The 14615-nt window shown below is 42.9% G+C and overlaps 1 protein-coding gene across 1 annotated transcript; it reads right to left on the bottom strand.

The window, feature by feature from the left end:
• Positions 1–5035: 5035 nt before the first annotated feature.
• On the bottom strand, positions 5036–14597 carry LOC138956377 (BLOC-1-related complex subunit 7-like). Its single transcript, XM_070327748.1, has 5 exons — positions 14438–14597; positions 9131–9193; positions 8653–8696; positions 8208–8228; positions 5036–7345 (listed from the first exon to the last, which is right to left on the bottom strand). Exons 1-5 carry the CDS (start codon positions 14555–14557, stop codon positions 7297–7299), a joined length of 297 nt encoding a protein of 98 aa, XP_070183849.1. The 5' UTR covers positions 14558–14597; the 3' UTR covers positions 5036–7296.
• Between the last annotated feature and the right edge of the window lie 18 nt (positions 14598–14615).

The raw sequence follows: 14615 nt of genomic DNA, 5'->3' as shown, positions 1-14615 counted from the left end.
GCCGCTTGTCTCGCGATTCATGTATAGTTTAATCTGTTAGTGTTCTGATGTAAGTCCAGCAGTAGATAGGTTAAGCCTATTTTAACATACTGGAAACTGGTAATCTTCCAGTAGGTATTAATTTAGTTTTACTTAAGCCTGCTGGGACACAAGTAATGGGTTAGTGCATTTGTAAACAGGAATCGCTTGACAAGTGGCCCCCTTCATCCCCCCCTTCCTCGTCCTGATATGGCTCTGCGTAGTCGGCTGGACGTTAAGCAACAAATAAACAAACAAACAAACAAATAGCTCAGTTGGTAACGCGCTCGATCATGCGCTAGTCCTTACTTTTGTGGTCCCGGGTTCGATTCGCTTCGACGGCAATTTTATTTATTTTTTTTCTGAACTTATAATTCTTGTATTTTATTCATTTGCTTCATTCCAAACGTTTGGATTATGAAATGAATCGAAATAATAATAAAAAGTTGCATAATTATTGAGTACTTCCAGAATTACCCATTCTGTTTTTTGTGTTTTTTTAGTCAAGTTTTGACTAAATGTTTTAACATAGAGGGGGAATCGAGATGAGGGTCGTGGTGTGTGTGTGTGTGTCTGTCTGTCTGTCTGTCCGTCTGTCTGTGTGTGTGTAGAGCGATTCAGACTAAACTACTGGGCCGATCTTTATGAAATTTGACATGAGAGTTCCTGGGTATGATATCCTCGGACGTTTTTTTCATTTTTTCGATAAATACCTTTGATGACGTCATATCCGGCTTTTTGTAAAAGTTGAGGCGGCACTGTCACACCCTCATTTTTCCATTAAATTGATTGAAATTTTGGCAAAGCAATCTTCGACGAAGGCCGGGGTTTGGTATTGCATTTCAGCTTGGTGGCTTAAAAACTAATGAGTGAGTTTGGTCATTAAAAATCGGAAACTTGTAATTAAAATTATTTTTTTTATTAAACGATCCAAAAACAATTTCATCTTAATCTTCGTCATTTTCTGATTCCAAAAACATATATTATATTTGGATTAAAAACAAGCTCTGAAAATTAAAAATATAAAAATTATGATCAAAATTAAATTTCCGAAATCGTTTTAAAGACTATTTCATCTTATTCCTTGTCGGTTCCTGATTCCAAAAACATATAGATACTAGAGGAATACCCGGCTTCGCCGGGGTGAATCGCGAGACAGAGACAGACAGCGTGGCGGTTCATCACAATCACCTCTGCAGGCGAAGTCCTGTCAAACGGGATTGAGAATTTTAGAGCTTATTTCTTAGCCCTATATTATCTGTTGTGGCTTCTCAAATGCCAGAACATACAGACAGACAAAAGCCGCTAGACCCCATCACAAACAGAACTCTACAATCCACAGGTTTTTGCCCACACACACACACACACAGAGAAGCCGTATATATATAAATATGTATATCTATATCTATAAATATATAGAGATAGGTGAGAGTGTATTTTTCGCGTGGCTATAAATTGATTCGACCTTTTCACTTTGACAGTAAGAACAACTTACGGGTGCAAGGGAAGCGTTCTGGACAGCGCAGTGACATTCTAAAAATAGAACCTCAGAAACGGGAATTTGGGGTGAACGGCGCGAGACAGAGACAGACAGCGTGGCGGTTCACCACAATCACCTTTGAAGGCGAAGTCCTGTCAAACGGGATTGAGAATTTTAGAGCTTATTTCTTAGCCCTATATTATCTGCTGTGGCTTCTCACATGCCAGAACATACAGACAGACAAAAGCCGCTAGACCACATCACAAACAGAACTCTACAATACACAGGTTTTTGCCCACACACACACACAAACACACACACAGAGAAGCCGTATATATATATGCATATCTGTATCTATAAATATATAGAGATAGGTGAGAGTGTATTTTTCGCGTGGCTATAAATTGATTCGACCTTTTCACTTTGACAGTAAGAACAACTTACGGGTGCAAGGGAAGCGTTGTGGACAGCGCAGTGGACAGCGCAGTGACATTCTAAAAATAGTAATAGTAACTTACAACTGAACGGGAAAGCCACACGAAGGAAGGGAGATAAACGCCAAACACTGGAGAAGATAAGGAAGAGTTACTTATAATGGTGAAATGAACACAAAAACCAAAATCAGTTCAGCGCTGCGCGCTGAGAGCACGTGTTGAAATATCTCATCGATGATATTGTGTCCGGGGTGTAGCTGAATACGGTGTCCAAATTTGAAAAAGATCCACCGAGAACTTTGGCGTTGTGATGTGGTGTAGCGGCTATGGTGTGTCGGTATGGGGGCCCGGGTAGCTGAGGTGGAACCAAAATAGCTGAGGTGGAACCAAAATCGGTTCAGCGCTGCGCGCTGAGAGCACGTGTTGAAATATCTCATCGATGAGGTTGTGTCCGGGGTCTCTCTGAATAAGCCCACCAAATTTGAAGCAGATCCATCGAGAACTTTGGCCGTGCATGGCGAATACACAAATACACAGATACACAGACACACACACAGACAGACACAAGTCGTATATATATATAGATGATATGTTTGGATTAAAAACACGCTCAGAAAGTTAAAACGAAGAGAGGTAGAGTAAAGCGTGCTATGAAGCACAGCGCAATCGCTACCGCGCCAAACAGGCTCGTCACTTTCACTGCCTTTTGCTCTTGCGGCTGACTACGTTCAGTTTCATTCTGCGAGTTCCACAGCTTGACTAAATGTAGTAATTTCGCCTTACGCGACTTGTTGATTTATCCCAAAGGTTTTGAGTCGTGTATTGAAAATCAAATATAGTGAGTGAGTGCCCTTGAACAGCTTTCCCACAATCCCGTATTCTATTATTAGTATGGGATACCCCCAAGGAAAGGTCAAAGGGCATAGGTATCACAGCGTGACGACTGTTGGTAATAGTAGATACATACTTCTTTTCTAGTATGGTAGGCTTCTGGATTTAGAAAATTGCTGCAGTTTTTTCAAAGCCAAAGGTACGCAATACGACTAGAGCAGACTTGACGGATAGCAGTTGCACCTAATACGCTAACTGTAGCCTAGAGTAAACCATTGAAGCCAGGGGCTCACATCCATGAGAGGTAGCATAGGACAAATGTCCTGGACAATGCTAAAGTGATAGGACATTTGTCCTGAACAAAAATAAATCAATATGACTTTTTATTCGCAGCAAAACGTAAATTTAATTTAACTTGGCTAGAGCAGACTTGACGGATAGCAGTTGCACCTAATACGCTAACTGTAGCCTAGAGTAAACCATTGAAGCCAGGGGCTCACATCCATGAGAGGTAGCATAGGACAAATGTCCTGGACAATGCTAAAGTGATAGGACATTTGTCCTGAACAAAAATAAATCAATATGACTTTTTATTCGCAGCAAAACGTAAATTTAACTTGGCTAGTTTCTTGTCACAAGGGTAACAGAACAAATAACATAATGAACACGGGAATGAAGTCGGCCAGCTTGAAACGGAGCCATGCGTGGGGGTGGGGGCCTAGGGGGTAACGTCTCTCTTCGGCGCCGAAGTTTCACTTTCTATAGAGCCAATTTTCACTGTTTGTGTGATGTTTGATGACGTTTGAAGACCGGGAGATGCTATGATAAAGTACGTATTGGTCAGGAAAAACAGAAAGCATGAAAGAGGCAGTGAACTGTAATGTTTGAAAACAAAATGACCTGTGCATTTTTCTGTGTTATTGTTGGGCAGGCAGACCTGGGAATCCATACGATTTCGCCGTATTTTGTACGCATGATTGTCGAGAATACGCTCAGTACAGTCAGTGGGAAAAAAATACGACGAGAAAAATTCCTAGACTACTTTTCTTCACAAGCCCATCCTGAAGCCGATCCAGTATTTTGGCACATGATTACGTCACTATATTAGCCGCCGTCGAAAAAAATATAATCGGATCGTGTCAGTCAATCAAAACAACCAGGCAAACGAAAGTACGGTATTTGGCGAAATCGGCTCCGAGAATAAACAAGTGAAACAAAGGAGAAAAGTGAAAAAGTTTGAAGAAAAATATCACACACACACAATTTGTAACCAACACACTCACATCTAGTCCCGCCCGGAATAAGCTTTTTTGGGATGATTTACGACTTTTGAGCACATTTCGAGCAGACGAAAACACAACATGGCGGCTCTCGCTCCTCCAACTATCGCGAGACACAAAAAAACGAAATCTCGCGCGCGCGAGATCCTGATACATCCGGTGTTTCTCTGTACGCTTGTCACGACGACTTGTTGACAAACGAAGATTCGCGAAAGAAAGAAAAAAGCGCCGAGTCTTGAGTAGAGAGCTAATAAAGTACCGGTAATCGCAAATCGAGCGAAATGAAAATCCGCGGCGACTTCCATTAGGTGAATGCTATTCAAGTTTAGGTAACGTTTTAGCCGCATCTTTTTTTAGCCGCATCTTTTTTTAGCCGCAATGCGATTTTTTTTTAAAGTCGCGGCTTGTAGTCCGTCAAATACGGTACAGTTTGTGTCAGTAAAAATTGAAAAAAGCATTTGTTTTAAATGTATAGGTAAACTTAATTAACGGTGTGACGGACGCGCAAGAGGCATGTTTTAATCATGGATGTGCAAACGCTGTGTGGAGTACGCTCATTTTTTTTAAAATACACCAAGTTTGATTGAGAATACTCAAAGTGCAAAACAGGGGTTCCCAGGTCTGGGCAGGGTTGCACTTTTTGTGGCTCATTTTGGATAGCTGGAGAACATGACATTGACAGCCACGGTCACTCTCATTTGTGGTTATATCTCGAAACCTGTGAAAGACTTCTGTACATTGCGTCACTTGTATTGTTCGCTTTGCTGCGTTTCATTTTTCAGTTACTGTTAAGTTTATTTTGTGTTTGCAGCTTTTGTTCTGCAGTCACTTGGTTCATTTGCTCAGTAGAACATGCTGATCTTTAATCCTTGTTTGAGTTTTATATGTATGTGTGCATGTGCAAATGTGTGTGTGTGAGCATGCTTGTTTGCTCAGTGATGAACACGTCAGCTGTTTACATAGACATAACATCATACATGCTAACACTGTCATTTCAAGTGCAATGATTTAATTATCAGTCATCACCACCAGCAAAACAATAACAAAAGAACAATGGATACTAAACTTGTGCAACCAACACATGCAGGAAGAAGACTGAAGAGAGTACACAGTACAGAATACACGGGCATCAAATAATAAAATTAATCTTATCTGTGTGTACATTCTCTGTTTGCCTCTTTCAAAATCACATACATCTATATAAACATGCACACATTGACTAAATCATACACCCACACTCGCTCCCTTTCTCAAAATGCATGTACGAAAACACATCAAAGCAGCAACCTATCACAACGAGAATCATTTCACACTCGGAAAGATTTTGTTCAGCGCTTATATGTAATGAATCTATATAATAAAAAAACAAGTCGCGTAAGGCGAAAATACAATATTTAGTCAAGTAGCTGTCGAACTCACAGAATGAAAGTCAACGCAACGCAACGCAGCAAGACCGTATACTCGTAGCATCGTCACTCCACCGCCCGTGGCAAAGGCAGTGCCCGTGGAATTGACAAGAAGAGCGGGGTATTCGTTGCGCTGAGAAGGATAGCACGCTTTTCTGTACCTCTCTTCGTTTTAACTTTCTGAGCGTGTTTTTAATCCAAACATATCATATCTATATATTTTTGGAATCAGGAACCGACAAGGAATAAGATAAAAGTGTTTTTAAATTGATTTCGAAAAAAAAAATTTGATAATAATTTTTATATATTTAATTTTCAGAGCATGTTTTTAATCCGAATATAACATATTTATATGTTTTTGGAATCAGCAAATGATGGAGAATAAGATAAACGTAAATTGGGATCGTTTTATAAATTTTTATTTTTTTTTTACAATTTTCAGATTTTTAATGACCAAAGTCATTAATTAATTTTTAAGCCACCAAGCTGAAATGCAATACCGAACCCCGGGCTTCGTCGAAGATTACTTGACCAAAATTTCAACCAATTTGGTTGAAAAATGAGAGCGTGACAGTGCCGCCTCAACTTTCATGAAAAGCCGGATATGACGTCATCAAAGACATTTATCAAAAAAATGAAAAAAAAGTTCGGGGATTTCATACCCAGGAACTCTCATGTCAAATTTCATAAAGATCGGTCCAGTAGTTTAGTCTGAATCGCTCTACACACACACACACGCACACACACACACACACACACACACACGCACATACACCACGACCCTCGTTTCGATTCCCCCTCGATGTTAAAATATTTAGTCAAAACTTGACTAAATATAACAAGTCGCGTAAGGCGAAAATACAATATTTAGTCAAGTAGCTGTCGAACTCACAGAATGAAACTGAACGCAACGCAACGCAGCAAGACCGTATACTCGTAGCATCGTCACTCCACCGTCCGTGGCAAAGGCAGTGCACGTGGAATTGACAAGAAGAGCGGGGTATTCGTTGCGCTGAGAAGGATAGCACGCTTTTCTGTACCTCTCTTCGTTTTAACTTTCTGAGCGTGTTTTTAATCCAAACATATCATATCTATATATTTTTGGAATCAGGAACCGACAAGGAATAAGATGAAAGTGTTTTTAAATTGATTTTGAAAAAAAAAATTTGATAATAATTTTTATATATTTAATTTTCAGAGCTTGTTTTTAATCCGAATATAACATATTTATATGTTTTTGGAATCAGCAAATGATGGAAAATAAGATAAACGTAAATTTGGATCGTTTTATAAATTTTTATTTTTTTTTACAATTTTCCGATTTTTAATGACCAAAGTCATTAATTAATTTTTAAGCCACCAAGCTGAAATGCAATACCGAACCCCGGGCTTCGTCGAAGAGTACTTGACCAAACTTTCAACCAATTTGGTTGAAAAATGAGGGCGTGACAGTGCCGCCTCAACTTTCACGAAAAGCCGGATATGACGTCATCAAAGACATTTATCAAAAAAATGAAAAAAACGTTCGGGGATTTCATACCCAGGAACTCTCATGTCAAATTTCATAAAGATCGGTCCAGTAGTTTAGTCTGAATCGCTCTACACACACACACACACACACAGACACACACGCACACACACACGCACATACACCACGACCCTCGTTTCGATTCCCCCTCGATGTTAAAATATTTAGTCAAAACTTGACTAAATATAAAAAGGATAACTGAACACATTTTACTGGAATTAATATCACAGTCTTGATTGCACGTTCCTGCAGCTTTCTTGCTTATTACTACTTTGAACTTGCAGTTTTGACTTTGGTCAGTGTATACATTCAGGTTCAGTCACTTTATTGTAGCCAGTTGGTCCTGAACTTCATCCAGGTGCATCAAACTGAAGAAGAAAAAGAAAAAAACATTATTTTGCTGAAAGTCATTTTGAAGGTTGTTATTCAGAATGCGCAGGATCAATCAGAAAGAGCATTAATGTATCTGGAATGCAAAGCTTTTTTTGTTTCGAACACAGGTTCTGCTAGCTTTCTTTGCATCTTTACAGTGAAATGTAAGATTTAACATCCCTAGTTTTGACTGGTAAATTTGAGAATATATTAATGCAATGCTCTGATGCATTTTGATTTGACACACATAGGGGAAAGGGTAGCAAAGGATTTGTTTGTTTGTTTATTTGTTGCTTAACGTCCAGCCGACTACGCAGAGCCATATCAGGACGAGGAAGGGGGGGATGAAGGGGGCCTCTTGTCAAGCGATTCCTGTTTACAAATGCACTAACCCATTACTTGTGTCCCAGCAGGCTTTAGTAAAACTAAATTAATACCTACTGGAAGATTACCAGTTTCCAGTATGTTAAAATAGGCTTAACCTATCTACTGCTGGACTTACATCAGAACACTAACAGATTAAACTATACATGAATCGCGAGACAAGCGGCAAGAGAAGAGATTTTTGGAAAAAATACAGGTGAATGAGCAAGAAGGCAGAAAAAAGAAAAGAATTCATGAAGAAAAAGAGAGCATGACAGGAAAGAGGAACCAAAAATCTACCTAACAGCAAACTAGAAAGCTCCTGCGGTTCCAAAAACAGGAGGGGCCTTTAATTTCATAACCGCAGTGCCCCACTGCGGGAGGTAGCAAAGGAGCAAAAACAACAATTGCAATACACTGTATAAATAAGACCCATCAATTTTATCCACAAAAAGATGGATATTTTTGGACAAAAGTATTCAAATGATAATTTACCTTCTCTCGATGGCAGCTTCCCTGAAGAATAAAATCAGCAAGGTATTACATTATGGTAAGCATTGCACAGACAAGTGTAATTTGTTGTCCCGAAACAGACACAACTTTAATACAAGTTAAGTAGCAGTGGAATGAAACATGTGAACAATGTAGTCGTACAAAATTACAAGAATAGAAATTTGTAACCGACATGATTAAAGAAAGAACCGAATTACTTGTGCCGAAAAAATATGGCGCCGTCAACTTGACGCTTTGCGTCTTCGATTGCTATTACTTATAAAATTTCAGCCTTTTTTACTTTGTTCAATTCCCATGCCTGATCTCTCTCTGTCTCTCTCTCTCGATCTTTGTCTCATGAACACATGCCTGTGTACACACAGACATAGATACAAACATGTGTGCACACATGTTTTTATAAGTATGCAGTCTACAACATTGAACTTACTGGAATTCAAGCTGCGATCGCACAATATCCATTTTCTTTACCGCCTGAAAAAAAAAGATGTTACAACGTTAACATTCCAATTATGCCTTTCTTTCAAGAACCCTACCATGAATGGAACTTTTGTAGAAAAAAGTTTGCAGAGTTCTGCTTACAAGAAGTGAGTCATCAAAATTGTTTTAAATTGCCTATCTTGAAACAAGCTTCTACCTTTATCATTCAAACTTTATGGTTGAAAAAATACTTACGTCCAATGTTTTGTGGCAGAAAGATATCATACAGTGCTTGCACACAATGGTTGATATTAAGTTTTTTTGTTAATCATGATGTATTCCATATACAAGATTTAAATGTGTATGTTGTCATTTTTGTTGTTGTTGCTGTCACTGTGACTGTTACCTGTTACTTAATCATACTGTATTTAATTTGTTTGTTGAGAAAATGACATGGTACAGAAAAAAGAGACCTGTCCATAACTCACCTCAGATGAACCCTGAATGTGATGTTCTTGGGATGCAAAGTTTTTGGCCGCCTGGGCAAGCAACTGAAATCAACAAAATAAACAAGGTTATCTTAAAATTTAACGGTGGTAAATTCAAAGCTCACTATCCTAGTCATTATTATTGTATTATATCTGAGAAGTCACTTTAATCAATTCAAGGAGTGACACTTATTAACGGAATGCCCATCTGACAGCACCAAGAGAGTTCTGAGGCAGTGATCAACAGCAACAGTGGTACACTGGTAGTCTACTGCAGACTCTTTGCAGACGACTCCCTACTCTTCAAACGTATATCCTCTCCAGCGGACAGTCTGCAGCTCCAACAGGACCTATCCAGCCTCGAACAGTGGGAATCAACATGGCAGATGGAGTTCAACCCCAGCAAGTGCACCGTCATCCGCATTGCCCCGAACAAGAAGAAGCCCATCCTGCCAACTTCCTACAGCCTCCATGGACAGACTCTGGAAACAACACCATCCAGCAAGTACCTAGGGGTCTTAATCTCCGATGACCTGTCCTGGAGCAGCCATGTGCAAGCGACTGTCAAAAAGGGCAACAGAACTGTGGGCTTCTTGCGGCGGAACTTCCGGGAGTGCACCACCACCGTCAGAGCTGCTACGTACAAGGCCATGGTCAGACCGGTCCTTGACTACGCCTCGCCAGTCTGGGACCCGATCTCTCAGAAAGACGTCACGGAGCTTGAAAAAGTCCAACGCAGAGCAGCCCGTTACGTCCACAACAACTACAGCGATCGGACCCCAGGCTGTGTGACCAGCATGCTGAAGACCCTCCAATGGGAACCACTCGCCGACAGAAGACTCGCCAACCGCCTCACTATGCTCTACAAGATCAACAACGGCATAGTCGACATCAACAAGGCCGAGTTCTACACCTCTGGCGACAGCCGCACCAGAGGAGCCCAGAGACTGTTCCAGGAGAGGGCATCCCATCCTGTTCTCTTCAACTCCTTTTTCCCCCGAACACTGCGTCAGTGGAACAAGCTCGACCCTAAGACCACAGTTGCTCCTTCACTGGAGTCCTTCCAAACTGGTCTGGGTCGTACCCACGGACTTGCCTCGCTGACACAGTAACCCTGCAGCTCTTCGTGTAAATAGTTTTATACTTTTAACCATCTTCTCGGAGTTATTGGGTCACCCACCACCAGTAACCAATTACTCAATACTCCGCCGCTGGACTACAGACGTTCGGATGAACCCAGTCCATACCAAGAAAGAAGAAGAAGAAGAAAAAAACTAGGGGAGGTATACAACATCCAAACCTACCCGTGGTCCCTGTGAAGTATATTGTTAACATCTAACAGCGTGAGGATACACCACTGACCACGCGAGGGACTCAAAATCGGCTGAAAACTCATCCTGCAAGTAAAACCGCCATCTTGGTTTCGTTTTCACCCTGTACCGCTGATTCTGCGAACTTCTCCGATCTTGGTATGTGACTTAAGAACATTAGAAATGGCATCCCTGACTTTCCTCCTCCTATTCCTCACCACTTTCTGCTTACATATTGGCACAGAACTTCCCCGCCAGACTGTCGCAAGTACACCAGGAGTGTTTACGACTAGCGGAAACTTCCGGAAAGCACTCAAGGAATGTAAACAACAGCGGCAAGCAAGTACCCTTTTCCTCCTTTCGATCCTCCTTGCTGGTGACGTGCACTGCAACCCAGGTCCCCCAAACCAGAAAATATTCCCATGTGGAGTATGTGAGAGGAAGGTTTCTTGGGGCGACCCAGGAGTGGCCTGCGACAACTGTAGTGTTTGGCACCACAAGTCGTGCATCGAGCTGTGCTCAAGCGACTACGAACTACTAAACCGCCCCAGTGTGCAGTGGATCTGTTACAAGTGTGACAGCATAAACTGTAGCACATTCACATTCCACAGCTTCTCATGCGAATCCCACAACATCTATACCCCCCTCTTCAATCTAGAATCCAGCATTGACTCCCTGAACTCAAGCTGCAACTTCAGTCCCTTAAAGGCTAGTAGCCCAAAATCAGTGACTCCACTGAGCCATGAGAAATCCCCTGGCCCCGACAAAACCTCACCCAACCTAGGAAGCCCCCCACCCCCCAGCAGTCAACAAGAAAAGCAAAATTCCAAAAGTAGCTCCCTTCATGACCTACCACAAACAACCCGCCAAAACCTCAGGATACTTACTGTGAACTGCCGCAGCATAGTCAAAAAACGATCTGAGTTCTTGGCAATGGTCAAGTATACCAAGCCTGACATTATATGTGGTACAGAATCATGGCTGAAACAGGACATAAAGTCCAGCGAAGTGTTCCCAGAAGATTACACACCATACAGGAAAGACCGCAGCACCCTAGGAGGAGGCGTCTTCATCCTGGTGCACAAGAGCCTGGTCTCTACCGCCCAGCCAGACCTGGACACAGAATGCGAACTCATCTGGACCCAAATCCACTTAGAGAGAAATAAAGATCTCCTGATAGGCTGTTTCTACATGCCTCACAGAAATGACACTGACCTCACAGAACTAGATAAATCTCTACAAAAGATCAACACAAGCAAGAAACAAAAACACACAGTCCTGACTGGCGACTTTAATTGCCCAGACATTGACTGGAACTCAGGTACAGTACCACCAAGTGCCCCTGACCGACAAGCCCAACAGACACTTGTAGACCTCACATCATCAGCCGCACTCACCCAGGTCCATCATGACAACACCAGAGAAGACAGTCTGCTTGACCTAGTCTTCACCTCAAACCCAACCCTCACCCGAAACTCCCAGTCCATCCCAGGCATATCTGACCATGAATGTATCATCACCGACCTTGACACCCATCCCCAACGAGTGAGACAGAAACCAAGAAGATCCTATCTGTACTCCAAAGCTGACTGGGCCGAAATGAACAGTGTGCTTGACCGCACCGCAGAGGAGCTGAAACAACTGGCCTCTGAAAACGCTGACATCGAAACACTCTGGATGACTTTTAAGAACTCAGTCACGTCAGCTGTGCAGAAGCACGTCCCCTCCACCCTACGAAGGAAAAACAACAGCCTACCCTGGATCAACAGGAAGATAAAGAAACTCCTAAAGAAGAAACGGAGACTGTACAAACAAGCCAAACGGACCAGACACTGGGACAACTACAACTTCTTCAAGAAAGAATGTAGACGTGAAATACGCCGCGCCGAATGGGAGTACTTGAACAGTGTAATAACTGAAGGGATGAAGGGAAACAACACCAAACCCTTTTGGCGCTATGTGAAAGCCCGTCGCCAGGACAACGTAGGAGTGGCACCACTACAAAACGGAAGCACCCTATACAGTGACAGCATCTCCAAAGCCAAGATCCTCCTAAACCAGTTCCAGTCTGTCTTTACCCGAAACGACGGCTCACCACCCCCCCAGATGAAAGGCCAGCCCTATCCCAGTCTAAATGAACTCTTGATTAGTGAAAACGGAGTGGCAAAACTCTTAAGAAACCTGAACCCCTCCAAAGCCCCTGGCCCCGACAACATACCCAACACAGTACTAAAGATATGTGCAGATTCCATTGCCCCATCCCTCACCCTGATCTTCAATCTTTCAGTCAGCACAGGCCAAGTCCCATCTGACTGGCGCTCAGCGAACATCTCTTCCGTGTTCAAGAAAGGCGACAAGAACAAAGCAGAAAACTACCGCCCCGTGTCCCTAACCTCGGTAGCCTGTAAGTTGCTGGAACACATCATCTGCCGCCACCTACACACTCACCTTGAGAAACACAACATCCTTACCAGCAGAAACCATGGATTTAGAACCGGACACTCCTGCGAGACCCAACTGCTTACCACTATGCAAGACCTCCTCCACTCAAACGACCAGGGAAGGCAAACTGACATTGCCATTTTGGACTTCAGTAAGGCCTTCGACACAGTCCCCCACCACAAGCTGCTCGGCAAGCTGGACCACTACGGTGTCCGTGGACCCATCCACACCTGGCTCTCCAATTTCCTGACAAAGCGGAAGATGAAGGTGGTGCTGGAAGGAGAAGCAAGCGACGAAGTCCCAGTCATTTCGGGAGTCCCACAGGGAACGGTCCTTGGACCTCTTCTCTTCCTTGTGCACATAAACGACCTCCCCGATCAAGTGAAGGCAAACGTACGACTCTTCGCAGACGACTGCCTACTCTACCGTGACATACGCTCATTCCAGGACCACATCGAACTTCAAAAAGACCTTAAGAACCTAGAGTGCTGGGCAGAACAATGGGGCATGAGATTCAACGCGCAGAAATGCTACATCTTATCCACCAAACCCAAATCCCAGTACTTCTACACACTGGACAATACCATCCTTAAACACGTCAGCCAGAGTACCTATCTCGGCATCCAAATATCCTCCGACCTGAAATGGTCACCCCACATCTGCAACATCTGCAACAAGGCAGGGTCCGTCCTCGGATTCCTACGAAGAAACCTGCACAACTGCCCGCAAGAGTGCAGACGCATGGCGTACGTCACTCTTGTCCGATCGACCCTTGAGTATGGGGCAGTTGTGTGGGACCCTTATCTAAAACAGGACATCGACAAAATCGAGAAGGTACAGCACAAGGCAGCCAGATTCATCTGCAAAGACTACAGATCCAGAGAACCTGGCTGCATCACAGCAATGCTACAGCGACTAAACCTACCCACACTTGCAGATCGGCGCAAACAACTCCGCCTGACAATGCTATATAAAATAACGGGAGGACAAGTACCAGCTATACCCCCAGAAAGTTTCCTCACCCCCGCAGATAAGACCAAGCGGAAAATTATATCAACAAAGTTTTACGGGTGCACATCAGAAAACCCCGTTGAGAAGCGAGTCTACAACAACTCGAGACCCTTCAAAATTCCGGATAGCCGATCTGAACCGTATAGAAACTCTTTTTTTGTCAGGACGCCGACTGAATGGAACCGCCTACAAGACTCCGTGGTACATTCAGCAACTGCCAACACATTTACATCAGGTGTTGGCAGGGCCCCACCACCATAGGCGCACCGCCAGGTGTTTTTATCCTGCTTTTAAACACTGCCCAAATTCCAGCAGTTGACACCACCAACCTGGAAGGGCATGCATGTATAGAAAGTTTTTAAACTCCGTCACGCTGCGCTCTCTCGCCCATTGCGACGACAGCCATTATTGGCTACTGCAATGTACTACATCCAGATCCAGATCCAGACGACAAGGATGAGAACTGCAGCAATGCATTGCTGTTTAAGTTGCATTGGAAAAATAACATTCGATATGAGAAACAAAAACGTGTACAAGATCTTACCTCCGTGGACTTAGATCCTCTCGTGATCTGGCGAACGAGAGAGCCCATATCGTTCACATTTGAAGTGATTTTTTCGTTTAGTCTGTGTTTTGTTTCTTGATTCCAAGTAGCAGACGCCATTTTGAAGCAATCTGTTACCGTAAGAAAGTAACGACATTTGCATCTTCAGCTATTTTTC

Source organism: Littorina saxatilis, unplaced genomic scaffold (genome assembly GCF_037325665.1).
Source record: "Littorina saxatilis isolate snail1 unplaced genomic scaffold, US_GU_Lsax_2.0 scaffold_585, whole genome shotgun sequence".
Classification (NCBI taxonomy): Eukaryota; Metazoa; Mollusca; class Gastropoda; order Littorinimorpha; family Littorinidae; genus Littorina; species Littorina saxatilis.
Note: the sequence above shows the minus strand (reverse complement) of the source record. Positions and strands in the feature narration are given on the sequence as shown.